The sequence below is a fragment of the Emydura macquarii genome, unplaced genomic scaffold (assembly GCF_026122565.2).
Source record: "Emydura macquarii macquarii isolate MOO-44397 ecotype Brisbane River unplaced genomic scaffold, CSIRO-AGI_Emac_v2 contig_3296, whole genome shotgun sequence".
In the NCBI taxonomy this organism is placed as follows: domain Eukaryota; kingdom Metazoa; phylum Chordata; order Testudines; family Chelidae; genus Emydura; species Emydura macquarii.
The window spans coordinates 628,516-656,422 of NW_027133433.1; the positions used below are offsets into that span (position 1 = coordinate 628,516).

General features: G+C 62.9%; 3 protein-coding genes across 4 annotated transcripts; all 3 read left to right on the forward strand.

Moving 5' to 3' along the window:
- Positions 1 to 655: 655 nt before the first annotated feature.
- IL11 (interleukin 11) lies at positions 656 to 3,255 on the forward strand. The gene is made up of 5 exons (XM_067532778.1): positions 656 to 902; positions 1,266 to 1,429; positions 1,785 to 1,871; positions 2,235 to 2,393; positions 3,091 to 3,255. Exons 1-5 carry the CDS (start codon positions 656 to 658, stop codon positions 3,253 to 3,255), a joined length of 822 nt encoding a protein of 273 aa, XP_067388879.1.
- Positions 3,256 to 7,492: 4,237 nt separating this feature from the next.
- Positions 7,493 to 21,965, forward strand: LOC137143119 (C-Jun-amino-terminal kinase-interacting protein 4-like). Its single transcript, XM_067532733.1, has 27 exons — positions 7,493 to 7,800; positions 7,897 to 8,017; positions 8,606 to 8,676; positions 8,892 to 8,956; positions 9,126 to 9,201; positions 9,619 to 9,742; positions 9,972 to 10,053; positions 10,718 to 10,818; positions 11,010 to 11,061; positions 11,303 to 11,455; positions 13,353 to 13,404; positions 13,574 to 13,698; positions 13,911 to 13,964; positions 14,143 to 14,298; positions 14,500 to 14,629; positions 14,819 to 14,902; positions 15,222 to 15,272; positions 15,843 to 15,999; positions 16,248 to 16,413; positions 16,565 to 16,645; positions 17,808 to 17,875; positions 17,971 to 18,119; positions 19,003 to 19,174; positions 19,305 to 19,415; positions 19,653 to 19,799; positions 20,149 to 20,265; positions 20,482 to 21,965. The coding sequence occupies exons 1-27, from the start codon at positions 7,498 to 7,500 to the stop codon at positions 20,580 to 20,582; spliced, it is 3,069 nt and encodes a 1,022-aa protein (XP_067388834.1). The 5' UTR covers positions 7,493 to 7,497; the 3' UTR covers positions 20,583 to 21,965.
- Positions 21,966 to 23,436: 1,471 nt separating this feature from the next.
- On the forward strand, positions 23,437 to 27,890 carry ISOC2 (isochorismatase domain containing 2). 2 transcript variants are annotated; one of them, XM_067532734.1, is made up of 6 exons: positions 23,437 to 23,510; positions 24,083 to 24,222; positions 25,067 to 25,279; positions 25,475 to 25,545; positions 25,771 to 25,888; positions 26,123 to 27,890. In XM_067532734.1, exons 2-6 carry the CDS (start codon positions 24,091 to 24,093, stop codon positions 26,201 to 26,203), a joined length of 615 nt encoding a protein of 204 aa, XP_067388835.1. In that variant the 5' UTR covers positions 23,437 to 23,510; positions 24,083 to 24,090; the 3' UTR covers positions 26,204 to 27,890. The 2 variants fall into 2 exon arrangements, with proteins under 2 accessions (XP_067388835.1, XP_067388836.1); XM_067532735.1 differs by lacking the exon at positions 23,437 to 23,510 and adding an exon at positions 23,722 to 23,846.
- The last annotated feature ends 17 nt before the right edge of the window (positions 27,891 to 27,907 follow it).

Sequence of the window (27,907 nt, forward strand, 5' to 3'; positions counted from 1 at the left end):
AATACTGACTGGTTTGTTATTGTAGGGTCTCCCGTAAACACTGACTGGTTTGTTATTGTAGGTCTGCTGTGAGTGCATGCTAGCTTTTTGTTGTAGAGTCTCCTGTACACACAGATTGGTTTTTTATCGTAGGGTCTCTCTCACACACACACACACACACCAGTTGATTATTGTAGGGTGTCTCCTCCGTGCCCAGCTTCGCAGGGCGAGGGAAGGGCCTGGATTCCTTCTGGCTGAGGGAAGCAGCAGACAGGAAGCAGCCGGGGAAGGAGGCAGGAGATAGACCAGAGATAAAGGCAGCTCTGGCCACAGCTGCTCCGGCAGCCCCTGCCAGCTGCACGTCAGGGCAGGAGAATCCCTGCCAGGCACCCAGCCACCGCAGGGCGGGAGGGGCAGTCCTGGGAAAACAGGGAGAGGACCAGCGAGAGAGCAAGAGACGTGACATGAAAAACACCTTTATTCCCCTAACATCGCATTAAAAACGCTGCCCAAAGAAGAAAAAATGACCCTGTCCTCACAAAAAGCAAGGCCACACATCAAGCAAACCCCAGCTGAAGCCCCGTTAGCCGTGGACCCGCCGGCAGCAGGTTCACGCGACATATCCTGGCCCCGCTGAGTCAGCCCCTACGGGCCTGGGTGACAAGGCAGGGTGTAAATGGGGCCACCAGGCGAGAAAGAGAAAGGAAAAGAGAAACAGCGACTGAGAGAGGGGGAAGAAATGCAACGCATGAAAGGGGAGGCAGAGGGAGCGGCCGACCTGGAGGTGAAGGCCGGAAGCCGTGGGCGATGGGCTGGCCCCGGCCGGCGGGAATGCACGGAATCTGGCGGCTCTGTCTGGCCCCAGGAATGTGGCCGGCCCCCGTGGGAGGAGAACCAGCAGCCCCTGGGGAAAGGGGGGCACAGTGTGTGGTTCCAGAGCACCCCACCCCACAGCCAGTGCGCACAGCCAGCAGGGGGCAGCGCAATGTGTGGGGGACACACATCGGGGGCGGGGGAGAGGGGGGCTTTAGCCACAATAAATGTACTAGCCGTGTTAATAGCTGGCCAGGGACAGAACCCAGGAGTCCTGGCTCCCAGCCACCACCACCCCCAATCACTATCCCCGACTCCCCTCCCAGAGCCTGGACAGAACCCAGGAGTCCTGGCTCCCAGCCGCCTCTGCTCTAACCACTAGACCCAACTCCCCTCCCAGACTCAAGGATAGAACCCAGGAGTCCTGCCTCCCATCCCCCACTCTCAGCCACTCTCTCTCTCTCCCCCCACAGGCAGTTTGTGCCGGCTGCTGGTGGCGTTGCTGAGCCTGTGTGAGGGGCTAGGGGGGCACCCTGCCCTTCGCCTGAAGCCCTCGGACCCCCGGGCCGACCTCGACTCCATCATCAGCCTGGCCAAGAACCTGCTCAGCGACACCAAACACCTGTTCCATCTCTTCGTACGTCCGGTACTCGCCCCTCCTGCCCCCCAGATCAGACCCCAGGGCCCAGCTACTCTGGTACCCCGCCCCCTCCTGCACCCCAGATCAAACCCACAGGCTCATCTGCCCTGGTATCCTGCCCCCCACCCCGCCCACTGGATCAGTCCCCTGCTCCATCTAGCCCAGTGTGCCCCCCGCCCCCCATGCATCTCCTTTCAATCTAGGGCACCGGTGCCCAGGGGGAGGAGTCATGAGAATACAGAGGGCTCCCCCGCCCCCCCCCCCAGCCATTCCTGGGGGTCTCTGAGGGCCAGGGGAGGGGGGCTGGCTGGGACGGGCTGGACTGGATCCCATCGCCTCCTTGCTTCCCCAGAAGTCCCGGTACCCGGCCGAGGGAGAGCACAAGATGGACACGCTGCCCATGCTGTCCATGAGCGCGGTGGAGCTAAGCAGCATCCAGGTGAGCAGCACGAAGCCGAGGGGGGCCTGGGAGCCAGGACTCCTGGGTTCTGACCAGTGCTGGGAGGAAGCTGGGGGCTAGTGGTTGGGGTGGGGGAGCTGGGACCCAGGACTCCTGGGTTCTACCCTCAGCTTATGTCCTTCCCCTCTAATCTATATACAGTGGGGATGAGCCCCTCCCCTGCACCCTCCAGCCGCACTCCCAGGCCTGGGGGTGGAAGCGTTTCACCCCCCCCCACACACACACACAACTGGGCCCCCCCCCCCCACACACACACACTGATTACAAGGGGATCCTGGGCCGCGCGGGAGGGCTCAGGTCCGAGGGGCTCCGCTGCCGTGTGTGACCCCCTCTTTGCCCCAGGTGCCCGGGGGCCTGGCACGGCTCAGCGCCGACCTGCAGAACTACCAGAAGCACGTGGAGTGGCTGCGCCGGGCGGGATCTGTGCTGCGGCCCCTGGAGCTGGACCTGGGAGCCCTGCACGCCCGGCTGGAGCGCCTCCTCAAACGCCTGGAGCACCTGGTATGGGGCAGGGCCTCGGGGTGGGGGGGGGACACCTGGCATAGGAGGTGGGGCTTGGGGCACCTGGAATGAGGGGGGCGGCACCTGGGGTTGGCACCTGAGTGCACCTAGCATGGGAGATGGGGGCCGTGGTAGGGCTGGGGGCTCGGGCTGGAGGATGGGGCCGAGGGCAGGGGGCAGGGCCTGGAACGTCTGATCTGAGGTGGGGCCTGGAGCACCTGGGTTGGGGGGGGCAGGGTGGGGTCTCATGCACCTGGTATTAGAGACACCACCCAGCAGGGGGCAGCGCTGGACACAGACACACACACAAACCCCAGCAGGGGGCAGCGCTGGACACACACACACACACACACAAACCCCAGCAGGGGGCAGCACTGGACACAGACACACACACAAACCCCAGCAGGGGGCAGCACTGGACACAGACACACAGACACACACACACAAATCCCAGCAGGGGGCAGCACTGGACACAGACACACACACACACACACACACACACACACACACACAGACACACACACACACACACACACACAAATCCCAGCAGGGGGCAGCACTGGACACACACACAGACACACACACACACACCAGCAGGGGGCAGCACTGGACACAGACACACACCAGCAGAGGACAACACTACACACACACACACACACACACACTCACTCATCTCTCTCCTCTCTCCCCCCCCCAGATGTTCAAGTTGAGCCTGCCGCGGCCCACCGACCCACTGCCTTCACTTCCCTCCCACGGCACCCACTGGGCAGTGGTGCAAGCCGGCCACGCCCTCTTCCACAGCCTCCACCTCTACCTGGATTGGACCGCCCGCGCGCTGGTGCTGATCCGCAACAAGCTGTGAAGGGCAGAGGGCAGCTGGGCTACAAGGAGGACGGCTGGTGTGGTGGGGGCTCCTAGCCATGGGCCCCCCGGGACCTCCCACCCAGCACCCAGGATGCAGCGACCCTGGGGTCCCTCACCCAGCACCCAAGGGTGCGGCAACCCTTCCCCTCAGCCTGGCACCTTCTGGGGTCCCCTCTGCAACATTTCAGGGCATGGAGACCCTGCCCCCCAGCCATGGCACCCCCAGGGTCCCCCCACATCAAGGGGGGGTGCTTGGTGATTCTCCTCTCCCTCCCCCCGGATGTAGCAGACTTATTTATGCAAGGCGCTATTTATTTATTTATTACGGTAGGAGATCGGGGGGAGGGGGCTTGTTAGCGGTTTTCTTTTTTTTAATTCATTTCTTGTTAAGATCCCCTCCCCCCCCCCCAGATCTGAGGAGGGGGAGGGTACGAAGGGCCTCAGAGCGAGGGAATGGAGAAGCAGGGAGAGAGGAGGAGAATCTCGTGATCTTTCCCCAGTCGCTTCACTCCTTCTTCTACCCCTTCCGCACCCGGGCCAGCCCAGCCCTGGCCGTCCAGCCTCCTGCCTTGGCACCCTCCTCGGCCACGCCAGCCACCTCCTTCCTTCGGCCTTCCTTTCTTCATCCCCTTAGTCTCTTTTTCTCCATCCATCCATCCATCCATCCTTCCTTCCTTCCATCCATCCATCCTTCCATCCTTCCTTCCATCCATCCATCCATCCATCCATCCTTCCTTCCTTCCATCCATCCATCATCCATCCATCCATCCTTCCTTCCTTTCATCCATCCATCCATCATCCATCCATCCTTCCTTTTTCTTTCTTTCTTTCTTTCTTTCTTTCTTTCTTTCTTTCTTTCTTTCTTTCTCTTTCTTTCTTTCTTCAGTTCTCGGCCTGCCAGGTGCCCGCCTTCAATGGCAACAGTGACACCTAATGGCCGCTCTGCTGCACTGCAGACCCCCCGCTATATAATTAGGGATGGTCCATCCTTCATTTCATTATTGGTGGGGCTTTATGAGTGTCTGGGGTGAGGACGGTGCATGAGCTGCTCTCATGCCTGTGCTGGCCCTTTGAAGCCCACGGCACCGTGCTGCGGCAGCTCACCACACTCACGGATGCCGGCCCTTGAAGAGTTAATGGTGAAACGGCACAAGGGAGCCAGGGCTCCTGGGTCTGAGCCCAGCTCTGGGAGGGGAGTGGGGTCTAGTGGTCAGAGAAAGGGGGGCTGGGAGCCAGAATTCCTGGGTTCAACCCCAGCTCTGGGAGGGAAGTGGGGTCTAGTGGTCACAGCGGAGGGGCTGAGAGCCAAGACTCATGGGTTCACTCTCTGGCTCTGAGAAGGGAGTGAGGCCCAGTGGTTAGTGCAGGGGGGCTCGGAGCCAGGACTGTTGAATTCAGTCCCAGCTCTGGGTGGGGAGCGGTGGCCAGTGATTAGAGCAGGGGGCTGGGAGCCAGGACGCAGGCTGCATGTGTGGCAGTGCTGGACTTGTAATGAAAGCGGAACTCGAGCAGGTTTTTTCCTTTCATAATAGAGGCAGCGAGCTGGAGGTGTCAGCCCTGGCACACACCAAGCAGTGCTGCGTGGCACTGGCAAAGCTGCCTGTGGGGCAAAGTCCAGGCAAGGATAAATTTCCACGCCCCCATCACAGCTGATCCCAGGATCAAAGGGCAGACGCCCTGTGCCACATGTAATGCAATAGCACCTAGGGGCCCTGACCGAGATCGGGGCTCCGTTGCACCCGGTGCTGCTCAGACAGCGTGGGCTAATCTACACTTAAAACTGACACCGGCACAGCTGTATCAGTGCCGCTGTAAGAGCGCGTGGGTAGCTGTGTTATGTCCGCGGGAGAGAGCTCTCCCACCAACATCATAAAACCACCTCGACGAGCGTCTCCCGCTGACACAGCGCCGTCCCCTAGCGCTTGTGTGTTTTTTTCAACACCCCTGAGCGACAAAGGTTTTGCCGGCATAAGTGCGAGTGTAGACAAAGCCGGAGTCCCTGAGATCGGAGCTCCGTCACTGGATAGAGAGAGACCCACCGAGATCAGGGCCCTGTCCAGCCGGGCACTGCCCGGACACAACGTGTCAGCCGCTTCCCACAAGAGCTGTTTACGCCCCTACCGACCCCCATCCCAGATCCCACAGCTGGGCCGCGTTTCGGTATACCTGCCCCGTCTCCGTATTTATGCCCTCACTTTGGATCACTCCCCCTCAGTCACGGTATTTATAAATCCATCGGATGCCACCGTTTTAAATTATTTAATTTATGGTCTTGTTCCGAGATCAGGTTGTTTTGCTAATTAATTATTATTATTATTAATTATTATTATTATTATTTGGGTCACATGCAGATTATTTATTGAGCCAGCGATTTGCTCCTTTTTTTTTTTTTTTTTAAAAAGGCTTTGAAAAGAAAAATAATAACTTTCTGAAATAAAAACCTACATGGACGGAAGAGGAACGCCCCGGTGTCTTGATTTGAGTGGGCTTGTTTGTGTGGGGGGTGGTGGGGGGAGGCAGCCCTACTGCTCTTCAACTCTAGGGGTCCGCACCTACATCACCGTGCACCCCCTGCCCCCCGGCCCCCCCCCCACCTCGCTCGACCACGAGGCTAATGGGTCTTTGCAGTGGGGGGGGGGGGAGGGGCGGGCTTGTTTTGGTTCCAGTCTGCTAGGCAGACAGGGATCAAGGTGTTCCCAGAGTTTTGGGGTCTTCAGCCAGGGAGGTTCTGGTTCTGGTTCTGGCCTAAAACAGAGACAAGGATCTGGATCTGGGGGGTGGGGGTAGGACTGGTTCTGACCCACTGATCCCCCCCCCCCCAGTCGACCCTCCAGGAATAACCAGCCCCCTTTTCTCCCCCCAGCTGTTCCACAAGTCCCAAGGTCATGTGATCCCCGCATCATATGATCCAAGGTTAATTCCTTCTCCCCACCCACTCCGAGCTGGTCATTGGCCGCCCGGGGCGATTTCTCCAATCCCCATTGGCCAATTCAAACGCACGTTACCTGCTGGAGCCCGCCCCCTCACCCCCAGGGCCGGCAGGGCGGGTTTAGAACCCTAAGACCAGCTGGAGCCCGGCAGCTGGCAGTGGCAGCCTCCCCCCACGTGGGGCCGGGGCTCCTGGACAGAGCGACAGACAGAGAGACAGCCAGCCAGCCAGCCCGGTGCCGGGAGGAGGAGGGGGGCCCGGGGTTGGGGGGAAACTCCTGACCCATAACCTCTCCCTGTGTCGGGGTGCGACCGCCCATCTGCTTCAGGCACTGGGGCGAGGGTGGCCGGGAGGGCGTGGGGGGACCCCTTCCCCCAGATCTACCCCCCTACTGAGATCTACCCCTCCCCATCTCAGATTCACACCCCCCCCCCTTTTTCCTTGGGGGTGGGGAGAGAGAAAACTTGTCTCCACTTCTGATCCCCGAGGTGGGAACTTCCGTGTTTCAGGGGCGGGGGTTGCCACGTGGAGGGGTTCCCGAGTTTATACAGAAGGGGTGCCCCCCCCCCGATCCGGTCTGTGCGGGAGTTCACCCATAACACCGCCACTGGGACTTGAAAGGAGAAGTGTGGAGAGGGGGGAAGCAGGAGGGAGGGATGATGTCTCCCGTCACCCTCCCTCAGAAATCCGATGGGGACCCCCCCACACATATCCTGACCACCCCTCCTCCTGGACACCTGCAAATCGGAGGAATTCCATCGTCCATTGAGCCCCCGCAAACGGGTCTGGTTGGCGACCTTAATTCTCATGCCTTCCCCCCTGCCGGTCCAATTGACCGACTCCCATCTCACTGCTCCCCAATATTTTAAATCCCTGATTTGTTTTAAACTTGGTCCCCCCAGGAACCCATTTTTGGGGCTGTAAAACTTTTTAAAAACTTTTTTACAAAAAACTTTTTGTCCCTTTTTTAGCAGGGAGAGGGGGGATCCTCCATTTCCTGACCCCCCAGATACCCACACCCCCCCCCCCATCCCTTTCCCCAGGATCCTTCTCAGGCACATTTCCAGCCCAGCCCGCTCCGAACTCCCATCCCACCCCCAGGCACCCCACGTCTGACTTTCTCTTCTTCTGGGAACCGGGGGGTGTCTCAGAACCTGGGAAACGGGGAGTCCCCCTTGGTCAGAGCTAGAGGGAAGGTGGCTTGATCTCCTGATTAGGGTGCAAGGGGGGGCGGGTTCCCAGTGGGAGACAAGGGCAGGGGGTGCTAGGGAGTTGGGGGCAGGTGTTGGGGGCCGGGGAGGAGGGTTGGGCATGGAAGGGCTGGAGGAGATCTTCGGGGCTGAGGGGGACCCATCCTCCCCAGTGCTCTGCGAGGAGTTGGTTTCGGGGCTGGCTACGGGGCTGTACGGGGAGCTGGAGCGGCTGGTGGGGGCCCACGGGTCAGAGGCAGTGGCCGGGCTGCTGCCCCAGCTGGTCTCGGTGCTAGAGGCCCTGGAACGGGCCGGGGCGCAGGTCCGGGAGCGGGATGAGGCGCTGGAGCTGCTGCAGGACGACCGGCTCCGGCTCCTGGGCCAGTACGAGCGGGAACGGGCCGGGCGCAAGAGAGCTGAGGAGGTGAGGCACCCCCTGGTCCCGACCCGCAGCCCCCCTGTGCTTGGGATGGGCCCGGACTCCTGGGTTCCCTGGCTGCCATTGCCCTGTCCCCTGCAGCGCTACATGGAACTGGAGGACGCGGTGGAGCAGGAGCGCAAAGGGCACACGGTGGCGCTGAGCCGGCTGGACGGGCAGAGCCGGCGGCTGGAGGAGAAGGCCCGGAGCTACGCGGACCAGGGTGAGCGCCCAGGGAGCGGACCCGAGGCGCTGGAGGACAGGGGAGGGCTGGGGGTTGTAGGGGTGGGGCTGGACTCAGGGAAGGGAGAGGAGTGATAGTGCTGGGGTGGGGGGGCATCAAGAGAGGCTGTGGGGGTCTGAGGGAGCAGAGCTGTGGGGTCAGTAGTGGGCGGAGTCCAGGGAAAGAAAGAAACAGGGATCCCTCCCACTTGTGTCTCAGCATGGAGCTAGAGACCCCACAATAACAAAGCAGGGCTCCTTGGAGACCCTACAATAACAAAACAGCCTCGGTGACTGAGACCAAACAAGATCAAAGAGCAGCTGCTTGGGCCCTGCCCTCCTCCGTGGCCCTGGCCTGGCCCTATGCCCAGCCCTGGCGTCTCCCTGACGGGTTTTTCCGGACCAGGGGGGTGGGCAGCATCAGGGCAGGAGCTGCAGAGCCCAGGGGAACAGGGTGAGGCCCTGGCCCCGCCCCTGGCATGAGGCCCCACCCCCTTACTCAGAAAGTGGTTAGGGGTAGCGATGGGATCAGGCTCTCTGCAGACTCAGGCAGGGGGGGGTCACTCGCTTCTCTCCGTGCCCCCCGCAGTGGCCAGCCTGGAGGAGCAGAAAACCGCACTGCTCAAAGAGCTGTCAGCCCTGACCCAGACCCACAGCAAGGTGAGAGTCAACCCCCCCCCCCCCCCGGCAGCATCGCCCCCTGCTCCCCTGCCTCAGCCGCCCCTTCACTGCCCCCTCCTGGTGCCCCCTTTGTGACTGGACATCCCCCTGCGAGACCAGGTCACACTGGGGTGTGTATGGAGGGGGCCGGGGGGGTTGTCCATGGGGGGTACTAGCCCCCCCCCTGACACTGCCCCCCCCTTTGTCGTTGGCAGATGATTCAGAGCTACAGGGAGCTGAAGGCCCAGACCGTGCCGCCCCCCGGCCCCCGGCCCAGCAGGTGTGAGCCATGATGGGAGGCAAAGGCGCTGGGGGGGCGCCGTGCCATGGGGAGCGGGTGCCATGCCGCAGGGAGCCAGGGAGGGGGCTTGGCGGGCGGGGCACCGTGCCAAGGGGAGCAGGGGGGGCACCATGGCGAATGTCTGACCTTTGACTTCTCCCCCCCCCAGCACTGTGTCGGTCCCCCAATGGCCTCCCTTGTTTCTACCAAGCGCCTCAGACCCTGGCCCGCCTGAGCCCCCCAAGGTGGGTCCCTCCATTTGTGCAGTGAGTTTGCTGAGACTGAGGGCGGGACGGGCCCCCTCTGCCCCCCAAGGGAGTATCTATGGTGTGGGGGGCACCTGAGAGGGGTTCAGAGAAGGAAGCTGTGGTGGAGTTCCTAGGCGGGGGGTAGGTTGGCAGAGGGGAAGGAGGGTTGCCCTGAGTTGGGGGGCTCCCCTGGGGAGTACATGGACAGAGGGGGGTGGGAGGGATCAGGGGCTCCAGGGGGAGGGGCTTCCTTGTTATTTATGGGGGGCTATGGGCTTGGTGCCCATCGCTGTGTGGGATGACTTGGCTCCAGGCCCCCCAGGGAAGGGGGGCTCCCCAATATCCAGCGAGGGGGGGGGAGTCCTGGCTCCCTGACTCACCCAGCCCCTCACCCCTCTGTTTTGGGGGGCACAGAGCTCTGTGGAGGCTCCGGGTCCAGCTGTGCAAGAGGGGACCCCCGACCCCCTGCAGGATGGGGGGGACCCCGCCAGGAACAGCTGCCCACTGACTCAAGAGCTGCCCGTGCCCCGGAGAGACGGTACGGAGTGAGTGTGGGGAGGACACGGGGCCTTTCCCCATTAAGGGGAGCCACCCCGATTTGGCCCCGGGGTGGGGGTGGACTGGCTCAGGGGAGTGGGGAATGGGGCACTAGGGGGAGCCCCACAGATCCAGCCCGGGGCTGGGGGGAGGGGAGGAAGGACTGCCTCGGGAGATGGGGGGACTGGTGGGTTGTAGGGCTGGTGACTTCGAGACCTCTCTGTTTCTAGGCTCCCCGCAGAGGCTCCGGGAGTTGGATGAGATCCTGAACTCCACCCCGGAGCTGGACCCTAGCCCGGATCTGCCGGCCAGGTAAGTGAGCCACTGCGCCCTCGGGGGTTCCCCAAAATGGGCCCCTGCAACCCCCATTTCTCCTTGTGAGCCCGGCACAGGGGGAGCCCCCCCCCGATTTCCAGAGCATCCGGTGCGCCCATGGGGGCACCCCTCTTCTGGGCATAACCCCTTTCCCGCGCCAGCTGTCGCCCCAGGGCTCCGCTCTGCTGCCCGCCTGCCCCTCTCCTGCCCCGCCGGTGCGGGAGGCGACTGGGTCGGGCTGGCAGGGCCCTGAGCCGTGGGGCTGGTGACGCAGGTGGGTAGGGAAAGATTCAACCCAGGGCTGGTCTGAGAGGCTTCGTTCGGCCTGAACATTGTCTGATTTCCAGCTCGTGCTGTCGCCCGAGGCTGGGGGGGCTAAATGCCGGGTGGGGGGGGCGGCTGTGGGTCCCACAGCCCGGGGCCTGCCCCAGCACAGATGTCCCCTCAGCGTCCAGCAGGAGAAGCCGGGCCAGTAAACTGAGGCACAAGCTGGGGGAAATCATCCCCCTTCATCCCTCCGAGGCGAGAGCTGGGTCTCCGGCTCCTCCCCGAGCCACATTCCAGTCCGTTCCCCGGGGGGCATCCGGGCTCCGATTTGGGGCGGGAGGGGGGGGCCTTTGGGAGGCCCCGGCTGTGACCGGGGTCTGTTTACACTCCACAGGTCCCCGGCCCCACAGCGCAACATGGACTCGCTCTTCGCCGAGATGTCGGGCCTGAGCCCCGAGCTGCTGGGAGACGTGGACGAGGGGGCGGATCTGCAGGGTGAGATCAAGGGCCCCCCCACCCCTCCCCACCGACCTTGATCCTCCCCCCGCCAGCGTGTCTTTCTCACCTGCTCCCGTCTGGGTGTCAGGCCCTGCCCCCGGCCCCTGGCACTGCCTCCCTCCCCCCCAGGCTGGGACCTGACTTCCCACATCCTCCCCACCTTGACGTCCCCCCCTTCCCCATTACAGGTGATGCCGTGCAGGCCCTGGTGACGGAGAACGCCCAGCTCCGGGATGCCAGGTAAGAGACTCCCTGATTCCCCCCCACTCCTACTGTGTGGGGGACCCAGCGGGAAGCCTCATCCCTGGGGATCTGGGTGGAGACCCAGCAAACTCGGTTCATAGTTGGGGAGAGAGGCCCCGCGCCCCATTCCCTGCCCCCCTGAGCCAGCCAGTCCCTGCCTTGGAACGGGAGGGGAGCCGATGCCCCCGAGAGGGGAACAGGAGTGCGGGGTCTCACTGTTGCCCCCCCCCCCCCGCAGGCTGGCACTGGACTCTGCACGCCGACACCTCATTGCCCGTGTGGAGGAACTGATGGGTGAGCGGGAGTCGCTGCGGGGGGAGCGGGACGGGGCCGCACAGGCCCTGAGCCGCTGCCAGGGGCGTCTGCACGAGACTGAGCAGGATCTGAGCAGGTGAGACTGGCAGGGGGTGCAGGGATCCCCCCCTTCCCCCACGACACCCCACAGGGACTCCCCCTTCCTCCATCACCCCCTGTACCCCAGAGCCTGCAGGCGGCCAGGACAGACCCCCAGCTGGCCTGGATCGGTACCCCAGTGTGTCCGAGCCCCCCAATATCCGGCTGGGGGGATACCCCAGTGTGTATGACCCCTCCTGACCCAGGATGGGGGGTTCTGACTCCCATGGCCAGGAGTGTGTGACAGGTTACCCCAGGGTGCAACCTGGACTGTGAGACCACTGAGCCCTCTGTCCCACCACCCTGGGCTCCCTCTCACGCTGTGATGCTGACGTCAAGCCACTGCCCTGACACCGCCATCCCCAGGCAGGGACCCACCCAGCTGAGTCACGTGAAGGATTTCCCAGCCACTCGTGAACCAACAATTGAGAGGCTCCAGCCAGTGCTTCCCAGCTCCCCAGACTTGCACCTCCAAACTGTACCGTCTTTCACTGGTCAGTGTAAGTTCATTACCAGTCTGCCCCTCCCTCAATGCGGAGAGGACATGCACCAGCCTTTGAAAACTGAGCTGAGATTTCCCAAACGCTTCCACCAAAACGCCCCATTTTAGGGAAAGTAGAAAACAGATTTCTGAACTACTGGAGAGACTGGAAGGGATTGTAAGTAGCAGGCTTAGAGATCAGAGGTGGTTACTGAAGAACCAAAAGTAAATTCGCAGTTTATGTTCTACAAACTCATAGACTTTTAAGGTCAGAAGGGACCATTATGATTATCTAATCTGACCTCCTGCACAACGCAGGCCACAGAACCCACCCCCCACTCCTGTACTAGACCCTAACCTAGACCCCTAACCTAGGACTGAATTATTGAAGTCCTCAAATTATGGGTTAAAGATTTCAAGGTCCAGAGAATCCACCAGCAAGTGACCCATGCCCCATGCTGCTGAGGAAGGCGAAAAACCCTCAGGGCCTCTGCTAATCTGCCCTGCGGGGAAATATGCTAATCTGCCCTGGAGGAAACTGAGCAGGCTTTGAATCAAGCGGTGTCTCACCCTGACAGATGATACAGAAAGATTTCTCTTCCTCACTACACAGGCTGGGACGGCCTTCCCAGTTCATGTCTTTGTCCTCCAGACGTGTCTTCCAGGGGTTGAGTTGGGGGGACGGGGTGGAAGCTAAGTGATGCTGTCCCTTCTCCTCTTGTGTAGTTTCTTCCAGCTTGCTGGAAAGATCCTTGCTTGTGATGTGGGGGCTGCCCCCCTCGGTCAAGCCCTGTCCGCTGTCTCCTGGCCCTGCCTGAGAAGCCTTCATTGGAAACGGTTGCTGAGATAGTGAATTCTTTCCGGGGGGGGTCGTTGGTGAACTACTGATGCCATCTGGCTTCTCAACTGTTCCATGGCCGAGGCTGGTTGTGGGTGTTTTCCTGCCTCACAATCATGTGATTGACAGATGCACACGTGCGCACACACAACAAAACTTCACAACTGACCGCACACACAATCCAGCAGGCGAGCCGTGTTTGGCAGATCCTGGCTTTTAAAATGCCTCCCCGGGCATCCTGTGAACATACGGCAGTTCTATGGCAGTGGTGAACGTGGAGGTTGGAGGGTGCTGCTTTGACGGACAGAGCGCCACAGGGGGTCAGTCGAGGGGGTGAGGGGTGAGGTGGGTTTTGGGGACCGTGTTAGGAGCACCCCAGATCTCGCCCCATTGCCCAAAGCCGGTTGGGCAGCGCTAAAATAATGTTATCCCCTCTCCCTGCCAATCCAGGATAGCAGAATATTGTCCCTGAGCTCCCCCTCCCGGCTCTGCCGGTGCCCCTCACTCCTGACCGGCAGCTTCCCGCAAGCTCAGCTCTCAGCTCTGTCCCCAAATTGTTCTTTTCATTCATTTCAGGATTCAGCAGGAACTGGAGGAAATCAAGAAGCAAAACGGTGAAGATGCTGAGGTACCGGATGGAGTGGGGTCTAGTGGTTAGAGCAGGGGGGGCTGGGAGCCAGGACGCCTGGGTTCTCTCTCCAGCTCTGGGAGGGGAGTGGGGTCTAGTGATTGGAGTGGTCATGGCTGGGGGTTATCAGTGGCTCATCCCATCATCCTGTCCCCCCCTCCTGCGGCAGGCCCTGGCCTCGCAACGGAAGCGGTTCACGCGGGCGGAGATGGCGCGGGTGCTGACCGAGCGCAACCTCTACAAGGAGCGGCTGATGGAGCTGCAGGAGGCCGTGAGGCGCACGGAGCTGATCCGGTGAGAGCCGCGGGCAGACGGGCCCGGCGCCGGGATGCTGCCACCTCTGGGGTGGGGCATGGGGGCTGGTTATACGGGGATCCTTATTTAAACTCTTGGGTGAGCCCCCAATGTTGGACTGGGGCGTTGAGGGTGGTGCCCGCTCCCCCCCCCCCAGCGTCTGGCATGGCCGATCGGGCACCTCACACGTGACTTTACTTCCCTCCCTTCAGGTTATCTCGGGAGGATCAGGCGGCTCAGATGAAGAAATCGTCCTTCTGGAAAATGTATGTCCATGACCCCCTCCCCCCCACATGCCCCACAGGGCCCCTGCTGGGAGAGGGGGGGCTGGAGTAGCCGGGAGCTCCCCGCACTGCCAGTTCCCCACACCCCACAGTGCCCCCGGCCGGGACGGGGCCGTCTTCTGTCCCTCACGTCTCTAGGCCGCTTCTTTTCTCTCTCTAGCTTCAACCGGCTCTTCAGCGCCAGCGACTCCCCCGAGCGGGTCCCGGCGTCGCCCCTGGTGCCCAAGGCGCCCGGCTCCTATGCTGAGAACAGGGGCAATGGGGGCAGAACGCCCCCCGCGGTGCGGTACCTGCCCCGCCCCGCCTCCCCCACGGAGTGAGTATGGACCGGGGAGATGGGGCAGGACGGGGGTACAGAGAGCTGTGACCCTAGCGCCAGGCTGGGTGGACCTGGTGCCAGGGTGGGGGGTACAGAGGTACCGTCCGGTGCCCCCCTAGTGCCAGGCAAGGGAGATGGGGGGTGGGGGAGTACGGAGAGCAGTGCCCCCTAGTGTCTGTCTCTCATTTTGGCCTGCAGCTCGGGGGAGCCCCCCCTTCTCTCCCCCCAGCAGCAGAAGCGGGACCTTTACCGCCAGATCCGTTCCCACATCTGGAAGCAGCACGGCCGGGCCCCGATTCACGGCTGGAGCCCTCCGGCTGTCCCCCAGGTAATTGCCCCCCAGGGCGCCAGGAGCTGGAAGGGCGGGGCAGGAGTTATCAGGGTACACAATCTCTAAATCCCCAGGGCTGGATGGGTTCTGTGGATGGAGCTCGGGGAGGGGGGTCAGCTGCCCCCACGGCCATGCCCAGGGTGGGCCGTGCGCCCCAGTGGCTGACCCAGGCTTCTCTCACTGCAGGACCAGATGGAGCAGGCCAGGGGCGAGGATGTGCCGATGCTGGCGCAGCTGCGGCTGCTGGACCAGAAAGATCCCAGCACCAAGGTGAGGGGAGGCGTCTGGCACAGCTGGCCAGCGGGGGGTCACTGGGCTGCAGGGGGTGGGGGGCCAGGGCGCTCTCTCCTGGCAGTCAGCGCTGGCCCTGATGCCACAGCGTGGCGCTCGGGGCTTCTACAGGAATCTGAACAGCAGAATAACTGGCCCCTGCACCCCATCCCAGAGGTGGCTGCATCTTGGTGCTGGGCGAGGAGTCCCCGGTTAACCAGCCCCCGTGCCCCAACCCAGAGGGGCGGCGTCTCAGCGTCTGGGGGGCCGGCGGTGGGGCCAGGCCGTGACGTCTCACCCTCCGCTCTCTCCCCCACAGTTGTGGTGTGCTGCCGGGATGGGGGTGTCTAGGATGAACGGCAGCGAATCGGTGAGTGTCGGGGGTGTGATTTTTTCCCCCCCATCTCTGCACCAGCCCCCTCCTTCGCTCCCTAATGCCGGGGCTGGATCTGGGGACCCCTTCTCTGCCACCCTGGTGGATGGGTGGTGTGAGGGGTGCTGTTCCCTCCACAGCAACCCCACTTGGGGACTCTCCCTGCCCCCCCAGTATGGTGCAGCCCCCCAAAAGTAGAGGAGACCCCCTCAACCCCCACTATTCTCCGACGGTGGGGCAGGGACCATGGAGCCCATTTTGAGGAGTGACCCAGGCCCTCTTCTCCCCAATCCAGGCAGCCTTCACCCAGCACCCCCAAACTTTTGGGGAGACTTCGCCCCTCTAGCTAACACCATACTTCAGGGTGCTTCCCTCCCTTGGTCCCCAGGGAACCTTTGGTGGGGTTGATCCAGATTTGGGGCGCTCCTGTCAATCAGTGCTAAGCCCCTGCCCCTTGGGGGAGGGAACAGTGGGGAGAGAGGGTGGTATCCTCTCCCAGTGGGCATCCAGTTATGGGGTCCCTTCAGCCAGCCCAGTGGGGTGTGAGCATCTGTGTGCCTCCCTCAGGGTCTGCCCCAGCCTGGCGCCCCCAGCCTGGTGTGGGTCTGCTGCAGGACGCACTCGGCCAGCGAGGTGATGGTGATGGATGCCGCCCGCGCCAACCTCGTCCTGGCTCAGTTTGTGCTGCCCAACGCCCACGTGCTGTGTGCAGCCTGGCTGCCCGGTGAGTGCTGGGGGCTGGGTAGCGGTGGGGGGCAGCTTTATGGACCGGGGTGGGTGGGGGGCAGCTGTATGGACCGGGCTGGATGGAGGAGGCTGTATGGACTGGGGTGGATGGAGGGGGCGGATGGCTGGAGGGGGCTGTATGGCCTGGGAGAAGGAGGCTGTGGCGTGTCCCAGAGGCCGAGTGGGCCATACGGGCTGAATACGGCCCTGGCCTCCAGGTCACCGACCGGGCTGTCCCTGCCCCAGGTTACCAACTGCCCAGTCCTGAGAACACAGAGCTGGAACCTGAGATCCTGGAGGATCCCCTGACCCCCAGCCCCTCAGAGCCAGATGAGAAGGTGGGGACCCTGGACACGGACGGTGATGGCATCGGCACCACGGACACCATCTGGCTGGGCACCCAGGAGGGCAGGTGCGGAGACACTCCCATATAATCAGCCCCCGCGCCCCACCCCAGAGGCGGCTGCATCTCAGCACCGGGCAAGGGGTCCTCATGTAAACAGCCCCACCCCAGAGGCGGCTGCATCTCAGCACTGTCCCAAACTGTTGTGCTCTTTCTCCAGCATTTACATCTACTCGGCCGCTTCCGACTGGCGCCGGTGCCTGCGGACGGTGAAGCTGAAGGACGCCGTGCACAGCGTGGTGTGAGTGTGGGGCTGGGCACTGGGGTGACGCCTCCCTGGCTGTGGGCCCCCCACGACCGCCAGCCCTTAACTCCCCGAACCCGCCAGCACAAGCACTGTCTTCTCAGTGTCCAGGCACCTGCTCTGGGTGCTCCCCAGCCTCCGAGCATCCCCTGGTCCGCTGGACCCTCACAAAATTCGCAGTGCCCCTGATCTCCCAGCACCTCGGTTTCTTTATAGCGAAAGCCACGGTAGGTTAATTTAGCAAAGATCCGACGACCGCAGGCAGAAACCTGGGCCCCAAATGGCTGCGCGGATTGAGGGTTGGCAGAATCCAAGCTCCCCTGTACCATTTCGGTGGATAATATCCATTATTTTTAAGCCCTTTTGTTAGATTTTGATGGCCCTGGGGCGCAGAATTAGGGGGGTTTGAATTGCTTTTTCCCCCCGCCATTATCGATTTCAGTTTTGCAGGGAATTACGGGGGTGGGAGAGAAGATGGGGGCGTCGGCCGATAATTATTGAATTGGTCGCGTCGTGGCCGTGTCAGTGCCCGGATGGGCGAGAGGCAAACCAGGCGAGGTAACATCTTCTCTTGGGCCAGCTCCTGGTGGGGGGAGAGAGACGCGCTTCCGAAGCTTCCCCTGTTTTGGTTGGCCGTGTTCATGGAGGTTTCATCCCATGATCTAATCCTGAGTTAAAGCTTCATCTCTAATTCCTGGAGGCTCCAAGACGAGCCGGGAGGATCGACGCAGCCAAGACAGATTCGTCTGATATCAGCGACTGCCTCCCCTCAGCTCGGCTGGCGAATGATTCTGGGTGGCACCCGGGTCGCAGCTGACACACGTCAGGCTTTCATTCCCACCCGTTGCCACGCCAATTGCCAGCGGTTTGCAGAGAGGCTCCCCCGGGGTGACTCTGCCACGGCCCAGCGGGCAGCGGGAATCCTTCGGCGCCGGCTCCCGCCCAGGGGCCCATCAAAGGTTCCCAGCGTAGATCCGTGGCCGTGGACGTCCCGGCTCACGGCGATGGCCAGGAGCCAGCTGTCGGGTGATCCCAGACCCTTTGGGTTAGGGGCCTTGGCTGAGCTCTGGGACGCCCCAGGGCATTCTGGGTCACGGCCCACAGCCCTTGGCATGAGTGGCCCGCCGGCCCGCGCTGATTGGCTTTCTCTCTCTTGTAGCCACGCCCAGGGCCGCATGGTGGCCACGCTGGGGAACGGGACGGTTGCCGTCTTCCACCGGGACGCTGGTAAGTCCCAGAGCTGACTGTCAGTCCCCCCCCCAGTGCCCCTCTGGCAGCCCCGTGCCCCCTGCCCCACTCACCCTTCCTCCCTCACCCTGCAGCCCGTTGCTGGGAGCTGGGGTGCCCCCGCCTGCTGGACCTGGGACGCCCCCACCAGTCGATCCGCTGTGCCCTGGCTGTGGGGGGCCAGGTCTGGGTCGGCTACCGCAACCGGGTCTACGTGGTGGAGCCGCGCAGCGCCAGGGTCCAGGTGAGGATGGGGGTCGGAGGGAAGCTCTGGGGGGTGGGAGCCAGGAATCAGTGAAGATACAGGGGGATCCAGTGTGGGGCTGGGGGAGCAGCTGAGGTGCAGAAAGTGGATGGAGCTAGGTAGAGGAGCTGGGGGTCAGAGGGCTCCACTCAGAAGGGAGGGATCCTTGGGGGAGTCCCTGGATCTTAAAGGATCTACTGGCAAGGGCAAGGAGGGCAGTGGACATGGGGGAGAGATCCCCGGGCCTTATGGGGATCAAGTCGGTGGGCAGTGTGAAATCCAGAGGTGATCTCGTGGGATCCACTCCGGTGGGGAGGGGCACACTGGCAGGGTAGTGTGGGATCAACGGATATTAGTAGATCTATATGAGATCTCATGGGACCCATTCTGGAAGGGCCGGTACTCAGGTGATGAAAGTAGATCTCCTAGGATCCATCCAGGTGGGGTTGGGGAACCCTCCTGTGGGATCAAATCAGGTGACACTGGTAGATCTCATGGCGGGGATCTCACTCAGGCGGGGGCACTCTGGCAGGATCATGTGAGATCAACTCTCGTGATGTTAGTAGATGGTGACCTAATGGGATCCCCTCAAGTGAGATGAGCATATCCCCAGGATCCCGTGGGATTGACCCAGATGGTAGATCTTGCGGGATCCACTCGGATAGGGTTAAGGGGACCAGGGGATCCTGTTTGCGGGGGTCATCTCAGGGGCTGTTAGTAGATCTCTTAGGTCCACTCACGGGGTGGGGGTTTCAGTGGGATGGTGGGAGATCAATTGGGGTCGACTAGGCTGGGGATGGATTCGGGGAGCTTTGGTTTGCTCGATTCAGGGGAGTGAGGCATCCATTGGCCCCAGCCCCTCGCTCTGCTTCCCCCCCCCCAGTGGTACTTCGAGGTGACTGTGCACCCCGAGAACCAGGTGCGGCACATGGCGGCGGCAGGCGGCGGAGTCTGGGTCTCGGTACGGCTGGACCCCACCCTGCGCCTCTTCCACGCGGCCACCGGCCAGCCCCTGCAGGAGATAGACCTGACCCCCTTCGTCTGCAGCATGTTCGGTGAGCGGGCGATGGGGCTGGGGAATGGGCGCCGGGGGCCTTTCCCTTCTAGGGGGCGCCGGCCCCGGTCTGGCCCCCGGCCAGGGGACTGGCTGGCTCTGGGGGGGTCTCATCACCTGTCTCTCTTTAGGCACCAACGCGCTGGGTTTCTCCCTGCACGTCTCGGCCCTGGGCTGCTTCTCCCAGCGGCTGTGGATCGGCACGGCCAGCGGCACCGTCTTGACCGTGCCCTTCGCTCCGGGTGAGTTGAGGTGCTGGGGGTGGCAGGGTCCCCTTGGCATGGATCACATTTTACGGCCAGCCCAGCCCTCCTGGGGCGGGAGGGGGGCTGTGGGAGTGCACGGCGCTGCCCCTTGCTGGTGTGTCTCTTTCTCTGGGATCCCAGGGGTGATTCCCAGCTGGGCTCCTAGGGGGTGGGATCTCTGCAGCCACCCCCCTAAGCTCTGCCCCCCCCCCTCGTCTCTCCCACCCTCTTCAGAGTTCTTGGGGAGCTCAGAGGCCCCCCCAGCTGCAGGGTCCCAGCCTGGCCCCTCGCCCACCAGTGCCCCCTTCTGCTCAATGGAGAGCGCCCAAGCATCCTACCATGGGCACCGCGACGCCGTCCGGTTCTTCGTCTGCGTCCCAGGTACTGGCCGGGCTGGGAGCCGGGACGCCTGGGTCCTGTCCCTGGTTCTGGGAGGGGAGTGGGGTCCAGGGGTTGGAGCAGTGGGGGCTGGGAGCCAGGACGCCTGGGTTCTGTCCCTGGTTCTGGGAGGGGAGTGGGGTCCAGGGGTTGGAGCAGTGGGGGCTGGGAGCCAGGACGCCTGGGTTCTGTCCCTGGTTCTGGGAGGGGAGTGGGGTCCAGGGGTTGGAGCAGTGGGGGCTGGGAGCCAGGACGCCTGGGTTCTGAGCAGGATGAATTGTGGATCCCAGCTGCAGTCTGGGAGCGCTCCCTGGAGGCTGGTGCTGGTAACAGCCTGTCTCCCCTGCCCCAGGCTGCCTTAACCCTTCGCTGTCTGGGAGCAACGAGAGCTGTGAGGAGGGGGCTGGGCAGAAGCGGCCCTCGGCTTTGGTGCTGAGCGGAGGAGAAGGATACATCAATCTCCGGATCGGTATGTGCCTCGTGGGGGGTGGGGCTTCTGCGTGGGGAGAGGGGGTCCCTGGCTAACTAGCCCCTGCCCCAGAGGGGCCACCTCTCAGGCCCAGGAGAGGGGTCCCCATATAGTCAGCTGTGGTGCCCCACCCCAGAGGTGGCCGCATCTCAGCCCTGATGGGGGGTGGGGGCCGTGGCTCCTGTGACCCTATCTTTTTCTCTCTCCCTTTTGCAGGGGACGACACGGATGATCGATTTGGGAACCTTTTGGTGCCCAACCCCCGTCTGTGCCGCTCGGAGCGCAGCCACCTCATCGTGTGGCAGGTCCGGGCCTGAGGCCGAGGTGACGGGCGCAGACACTGGGCCCTGGCCCCGTCTGCTCCCCGGGGAGCCACCGTGTCCTCCCCATTGCACCCAGATACCAGCTCCGGTCTTGGAGGGGTGGGGGGGACTGAATTACCCCCCCCCCCCCCACTGCCCTGCGTGATGGCGAGGCCGTGACCCGAGTTGCTGCCGTTCTCAGGGGTGAGGGAGCAGGTGGGAGGGGGGGATATGAATTGTCCTGTCTCCCTAGAGCCTCCGCTTGGGGAAATGGGCCTCCAGCCTCCCCTGACCTCCCCCAACAGCTCAGTTGCTAAACTGCCCCCCCGCCCCTCCCCCCACATTCATCTACTGGATCTCCCCTGCATCCCTCTGCAGCTGTCACTCCCCTTCCCCCCTCCCCCCGGACCTGACCCCTCCCAGCGGCCTCCGCCCTCCTATTCACTGCCATTCTGAGCCCCCCTCCAACCCCAGTCCCTGCCAGGCCAACGCTCCCACATCCACCCCCTGCCAGAGCAACCCCCTTCACTTTGTCCCCCATCAGTGACCCCCCCCCCCAACAGAGCCCTGCTGCTGCCTGTATCACCCCAATTACAGCCCTATCCTGCCTCAGTGCCCTCCCCCACATCACGAGACCCTACCTCCAAGCCGGGCTGGTGTAGCTTTTCTGGACCTTTAAATGGGGGCGGGGCCACTGTCATACTCAGGAGTATAGATGGCAGCTGTCCTCAGGGATATTGTTTACAAGCCCCACCCACAGCCTCCTCAGGGCCCCTCCCCCTGCTGCTGCTTCATTTACATTCCTCCCTCCTGGCTGTACTGACAGTGCCCTCCTTGCCAGGCCCCACCCACATCTCAGAGCCCCTCTCTCCTTTACATGCAAAGTGGGTGGGGTAGAATCCCAGGGTATTGGCTTCTCGGAGGGGAACTGGGAGTCAGGACTCCTGGGTTCCATCTCTGCCTGTGCTAGACCCTCCCCTTGCCCCCTGCCTCAGTTTCCCTTCTGCACACTGGGGTGCTGGATCCCCAGGCACTTTCCTGGAGGCTTTAAGGGCCTGAAACCACCCAATGAAATCCATTCTGACCTCAGTGGTTGTGTGGGTGTGGGTCTTCCTGTGCCCCTCCCCCCACTAGAGACACATGGGGGGCAGGCTCTGGGGGCTTCCTCCTTGCACTGTGTTCCCCCTCCCACAGCTCCTTGCTGCGGTTATGCCAGCCACTCACCCTCCAGGGCTTCTCTGCTGCATGGGGGGTGCAGACGGGGGGTCCCCGTTGCTGCTAGATGCTCAGGGTTGGGCTCTGTCCCATCTGTCTGTCTGTCTGAACCATGCCGCACGCCGCAGCTTCTGGGAATCTTTTTCTATGGGACAATTTCTAATAAAGCTTTATTTTTCTGGGCCACAATGTCATCTGGCTGTTACCCCGGGGGCAGCTCCGCTCTGGCCCCAGGGTGGGGGGAACTGGCTGGCTTAGGGGAGCAGGGGAGGCTGGAGGGGTGGTAGGACAAGAGGGGGGGGATAGGTGGGGAGGGATGGCCGGAGCCCAGGCTCACTGGGGGTCCCTGGATTCCAAGCCAGGGAGAAAGGGGGGAGTTACCAACAAAATTCTGGTCCCAGCGCAGAAGGTTGCTGGGGCGGGGGTCCAGTTCTGCCACCTTCCTCCCCTGGAGCTAACGTTTCCGCAGGCCGGCCCAGCGTCACCACTTCGCGCCGCTTTCGCAGGTCGACATTCGTCATTAGAAAAATCAGGCCTGCCAGGGACAAGGATGGGGGGCAGGAAACAGCTCTGTGCACCCCCCTGGCTTTTGGGATTTTCCGCCTGAGAAAAAAGGTCCATAATCTCCTGCTTTTGACCCTGAGCTCTGGTCCTCGTCCCTGTTTCACGGATGGGGAAACTGAGTCGCAAGGAGGGGTCCGCCTACAAGCCAGGGGCATGGCTGGAAAGAAGATGCAGGTCTCCTGAGGTGCCATATGGTAATCTACCCACTAGGCCCCACTGCCTTGCTTTTCTCAGACACCCTCCCCCGCCCGGGTGAAGGGGTGCATGCCCTCCGGCTCTTATGCTCCTGGACTGCTAAATTTGTCCCCCGCCCTCCAACCCTGCTGGGGCTCTTCAACCTGGTTCAGCTGGTTTATTGGGTGTAGCCTAGTGTGGACAGCCCTGGGCAGGGAACCCGGTGCCTGGGATCTGTGAGCGGCTCTGACCTCTGCCTGGCCACGCCTGAGTCCCTGCCCCGGGCCTCAGTTTCCCTAGCCGCACGAGGCCCAGGAGGCTGGTCTGGGTGGAACTGGTGCCAGGGGGAGGTTTCTCCATCAGCGGGAAGCAGGGTCCCAGCAGCCCCGCGGGTCATACAGCCAGGGCCGCCTCGGGCAGGGGCTCCGGGGCGGCAGCCCAGCACCTCGGCTTTAGCGGGGCCCCCCAAACCAGAAGGGGCGCAGGGAGCTGAGAACGGAGGCAGCCCCCCACCTTCCCTTAAAGCAATGGGGCGGGCCCTTTGAATCTGCCTCCCGGGAGAGCCCCATAGGGCAGCCCCGGTCGCAGCACCCCGAGTCCTGAGGGAACCCCAAATCCCCCCCAGACCCCTTATTGGCCACTTCCTACGTCACCGCCCTCCCGCAGTGTGTGGGCGTGGTCTATGGGACCCTGTCTGCCAGCCTCTTTAGACGTCATCCCTTCTCCCCTCCCTGATTGGATGTAGACGCCGTCGCCCCGCCCCTCCGTGTCTGGGGAAGGGGGCGTGGTCCTTGGAACGTTCCGTTAGGTCAGGGGTGGGAAAGCTCTCGACGCTTTCCCATTGGCTGGGAGCCGGCGGGTGGGAGGGAGAGGGGAAATGGGCCAGCTCTGCTTTGGCGTCGCTGATTGATCGAGGGAGGGCTCAGCTAATTAGGTGGCCTGAGACGCAGCTGTTGATTGGCAGGGGTGGGTCGCTGGGGAAGCGCAGAGGTGAGTGGGGCCGAGCATGCAGCGGGGTAAAGGGGGCTCAGAGCTGGGGGGCAGGGGCTGGACAGCCTCAGGCAGGGGCAGAAGGGGGGAGTTAGTGCTGTGGGGGCAGAGCTGCCCAGGGACCCACCCACCCCTGCACCTACCTCTGCCTGGGCTGCACTGGCGACCCTACATAAACAGACGGGCGCAAGGCACAGGCCCGCGGACTGCGGGGGGGCGCCTCAGCCTGAGCCACAGAAACACGAGTAGCCACGTAACCAGGCACCCCCCACGTGGACACAAACACCCCTGAACCCCGAGAGATCAGCCCCCCTAGAGAGAAAAACCCCCTTACAGGTCAGGGGCTGGCTGGATCGGGGGGGGGGGCAGGGAATGGGGTGCGGGGCGTTTCCCCTCTAGGGGGCGCTGGCCCAGGGATGGGGGCCTGGCTGGCTCAGGGGGGCAGGGAATGGGGCATGGGGCCTTTCCCCTCTAGGGGGTGCTGGCCCAGGGGTGGGGGACTGGCTGGCTCAGGGGGGCAGGGAATGGGGCACGAGGACCTCTCTTCTCCTCTCCTCTTCTTCTGGCTGCAGGGGCAGCGATGTCCCTGGTCCGGCTCGGGAAGGTGCTTCCCAAGTCCAGCATCCTCTTCCTGTGCGACATGCAGGAGAAGTTCCGGCCCAACGTAGCCCACTTCCCCCAGATTGTGGCTGTGGCTGCGCGCATGTTGCAGGTGACGTGACCCGGGGCGGTGCTAGCGGGCGCTGGACTGCGGGGTGGGAGGGCTCGGCAGCGGATACCCTCCCCTGGCCGTCTGGGCTGGCCACGGTACCGAGCTAAGGGACGCTGTCCCGTGGGGTAGTGTTTTATGAGCCGTCAAAAAGTCGCTACATCCCACCCCAGAGGGGCTGCATTCCAGCACTGGCCAAGGGGCTCAAGTATAACCAGCCCCCTGCTCCACCCCAGAAGGGCTGCATTCCAGCACTGGGTGAGGGATCCTTGTATAACCAACCCTCAGAAATGTGATGTCAGGGGGGGCAGCTGGTGGTCCAGTTGGGTGTGGGGTGGTGAAACCAAGACAGAAAGGGCCAGGACTATCAGGCAGCATCCATTGCACACACTGGCCACTGGATGGCAGCCTCACCACGGAGGACGGGTGAGAATTAGCTCCCTGTGAAATACTTTCTGGTATTTATAATTGTTTGGGGGTCTCGGGAATTCCATGTTCTAGTTTATCCTGTCCCTGTCAGGACCTGCTCCTGGGGGTAGGTCTGGGGGGTGTCTGGACCTGTCCCCGAAGGCATGGGGTCTGTGGGGGAGGAAGGGGAGTTGGGACCTGCCCCATGGGAGAGGAGCTGCCACCCTGTCAGGAGCTTTTCATTTTATGTTGGTGTATTTCGCATGTCCAAAAATCACCAGGTCTCCTGATAAAACTCAGCATTCACCCCCCATGGAGTTTATCATCTCTAACCCATTAGCCCCCAGTCCCCTCCTAGAGCTGGGGAGAGAACCCAGGAGTCCTGGCTCCCGGCCCCCACCCCTGCTCTAACCATGACACCCCCCCCCCCATGCCCCAGGTGGCGCAGATGCTGGAGATCCCGGTGGTGGTGACGGAGCAGTACCCCCAGGGGCTGGGCCCCACGGTGCCGGAGCTGGGGGCAGAGGGGCTGAGGAAGTTCCCCAAGACCTGCTTCAGCATGCTGGTGCCGGAGGTGGAGCAGGAGCTGGGGGGGCTGCCCCACCTGCGCTCAGTCCTCCTGTGCGGCATTGAGACCCAGGCCTGCATCATGGTACATGGGGCTGGGGGAGAGGATGGGAGGGGACCCAGGAGTCCGGGTCAGTGTCCCGTGGGGGGTCCAGGCTGGCTTGGCCTGATGAGGAAGGGGGGGGGTGGTCCGGGCTGGCTGGGCCATGGCTGTGAGGAGAAAGGAGTGGGGGGTCCGGGCTGGCTGGGCCATGTCTCCAACTGGTCTCCCTCTCCCCAGAGCACAGCGCTGGATGCCCTGGAGCGGGGGCTGGACGTCCATGTGGTGGCTGACGCTTGCTCTTCCCGAAGGTCAGGCCAGGTTGGGGGGCTGGGATGGGGATCCTGGCTGGGAGAGGAACTGAGGAGGGGCTGGGGGGTTCTCATCTAGGAGGAGTTAGGGGGGATCCCGGCAGGGAGGTCTGGGGGGGGAACTGTCCCAGACTCTGGCAAGTGGAGATGGGGGGCTGAGGCCCAGTGGGGAGGGGGGATCCCAGCCTTCCACCCCGGGGCCGCTCTGACATCCGTCTCTCCCAGTCAAGTGGACCGGCTGGCGGCCCTGTCCCGCCTGCGGCAGAGCGGCGCCTTCATCACCACCAGTGAGGGGCTGATCCTGCAGTTGGTCCGAGACGCTGCCCACCCCTGCTTCCGACAGGTACCCACCTCCCTGGCCAGCCACCCGCCCTGGGACCCCATGGACACGGCGCCTCCTAGAGGGGAAAGGCCTCATGTCCCATTCCCGGCCCTTCCCCGTCCCTCCCTGCCCCCCCCCCCCCCCCGAGCCAGCCTGTCCCTGCCCTGGGCCGGATCGGGGCTGGCACCCTCAGAGGCGGGACATGGGGACCGTCCATCTGTCTGTCTGGTATCATGTTCTGTTCTGTCCTTCCAGATCCAGAAGCTCATTAAGGACCCGGCCCCGGACAGCTGCCTCCTCCCCCTCTTCCAAGGACAGAGCCCCGGCTTCAGTTAGCCTCGCAGCCCCCCCCTCTGCAGCCCCCCTTCCCTGGCACAGGGGGGCAGAGCGGGGCAGGGCTGCAATAAACCCTTCAGTACCGTGACCCGCTGGCTGTGTGTGTGTGCAGGCATGTGCATGGTGCTGCCCCCTGCTGGCAGGGCTGCGCGTGCCTTTGCCTGTCTCCCCGTACCCCAGCAGGCCGCAGCCCCCCCAGTCCCAGCATGCTCTTGTTCCCAGTCCGTGTCCCCCTGGCAACACGTCCAGCCGGCCCCCGTGCCTCCCTCACACCACGTTCCCCGCCGCTGCCCTCCCCCCATGCCAACAACCCCACACCCATCCCCCCCAGTCCACACCCCTCCAACCCCCGCACGCTCCCCTCTGCAGCGTGTGGGGCGGCGGCCGTGCTCAGCCCCCCAGCATTGCCCTCCCGCCCGTGTTGCTCTTTGCACCAGTCTCCGATGGGGGCAAACCTGGAACAAAGACCCAGGCGGTTACCGTGGCGCTGCCGTCTCCATGGCAACGGGATAATGTTCCATGCCGGGAACATCGGTTAATTGAGCAAACTGCCACATTTTTGCTGATTGCAGCGACAACCCCCCCAACCCCAACCCCCGGCATCCCGGCCTGAGAGCAGTGAAAGAATCCCCTCGCCTGGCGCCGAGATGCGGCCCCTCTGGGGTGGGGCGTGGGAGAGGGTTATAGGAGGGCCCTGCACCCACTGCTGGGATGCAGCCTCTTTTAGTTGGGGCACGGGGGCTGGTTATAGGGGGACCCCTCGCCCGGTGCTGGGCTGGGCCTCTCTGGGGTGGGGCGCGGAAGGTGGTTACAGGCAACCCCTCACCCAGCATCACATTGAAAGTGAATTCAACTAAATCGAATTCGGGCCACTTTAATTCTGAATAAGCGTCCACACATGGATTTAAAATGGCTTAGCTGAGCCATTAAGAAAGGGTGATCACACTTCACGGTTTGTCTCCAATGGGGTCCCTCTGGACCATTCCTCCGAACTCTGCCAGTGGATTCATCAAACCACATTTGATCCCTGGGGGGCCAGGTTTAGTTCAGTCTCGCTGCATTGAAGCTAGGGTGCAGTCAGGGCCCTTGAATCCGGAATGGGCTCATTCACACAGGAGCTTAATAAGGTTTAACGAATCCGCTTTGAATTCAGAGCTGGAGTTGGTCTTGCTTAATGTTCCCGAGCAGCGCTGTGTAGACAAAACCCTGAACTGAATTAAGGCCAGTTGGAGTCTCAGTTTCTAATGCAGACGAAGCGGTCGGCTGTGCGTTGCTGTGGTGAGGATCATCTCCCCCGGGGTTAACGGCGAGGCTGGCGTGATGTGCGTCCCCTGGCCTGTGTATGCCAACGCAGCCCCGGGGCCGCGGCGGGTGGGGGCAGCGAGCAGGCTGGGCTGGAAAGGTTATCCAGGCCTTGCGGGTACAGCAGCTCGCTGAGCTGCACGGGGGAAGCCTGGGTCAGTGCCGGTGTTGGGGGGCTGCTGGTTTAGGTGGGATCCTGTCCCCCCGACCCCGAGCAACACACCCCAACCCTGCTAAAGGGAATAGCTGCTGTTCGTGTGCCGGGATTTTGCTACCCTCCCCCAGCACCCTGTCTCCCCAGTCTGGCACTCTGGGGTGCTGCCCTCTCCCCCCTCCCTTGCTATCCTTCTCCCCAACTTGGTGCCCTCTGTCCCCCTCCCCCACTGCACCCCAACTTCCCAG

Bases quoted from the DNA above. Each gene is read 5' to 3' on its own strand.
- IL11 (XM_067532778.1), top strand. From the start codon at position 656: ATGGGGCCACCAGGCGAGAAAGAGAAAGGAAAAGAGAAACAGCGACTG. The intron at 903-1,265 runs GTGTGTGGTTCC...CTCCCCCCACAG, and splicing joins CCTGGGGAAAGGGGGGCACA to GCAGTTTGTGCCGGCTGCTG. The intron at 1,430-1,784 runs GTACGTCCGGTA...TTGCTTCCCCAG, and splicing joins AACACCTGTTCCATCTCTTC to AAGTCCCGGTACCCGGCCGA.
- ISOC2 (XM_067532734.1), top strand. From the start codon at position 24,091: ATGTCCCTGGTCCGGCTCGGGAAGGTGCTTCCCAAGTCCAGCATCCTC. The intron at 25,280-25,474 runs GTACATGGGGCT...CCCTCTCCCCAG, and splicing joins AGACCCAGGCCTGCATCATG to AGCACAGCGCTGGATGCCCT. The intron at 25,889-26,122 runs GTACCCACCTCC...CTGTCCTTCCAG, and splicing joins CCCACCCCTGCTTCCGACAG to ATCCAGAAGCTCATTAAGGA.
- LOC137143119 (XM_067532733.1), top strand. From the start codon at position 7,498: ATGGAAGGGCTGGAGGAGATCTTCGGGGCTGAGGGGGACCCATCCTCC. The intron at 13,965-14,142 runs GTATGTCCATGA...TTCTCTCTCTAG, and splicing joins AAATCGTCCTTCTGGAAAAT to CTTCAACCGGCTCTTCAGCG. The intron at 17,876-17,970 runs GTAAGTCCCAGA...CTCACCCTGCAG, and splicing joins CGTCTTCCACCGGGACGCTG to CCCGTTGCTGGGAGCTGGGG.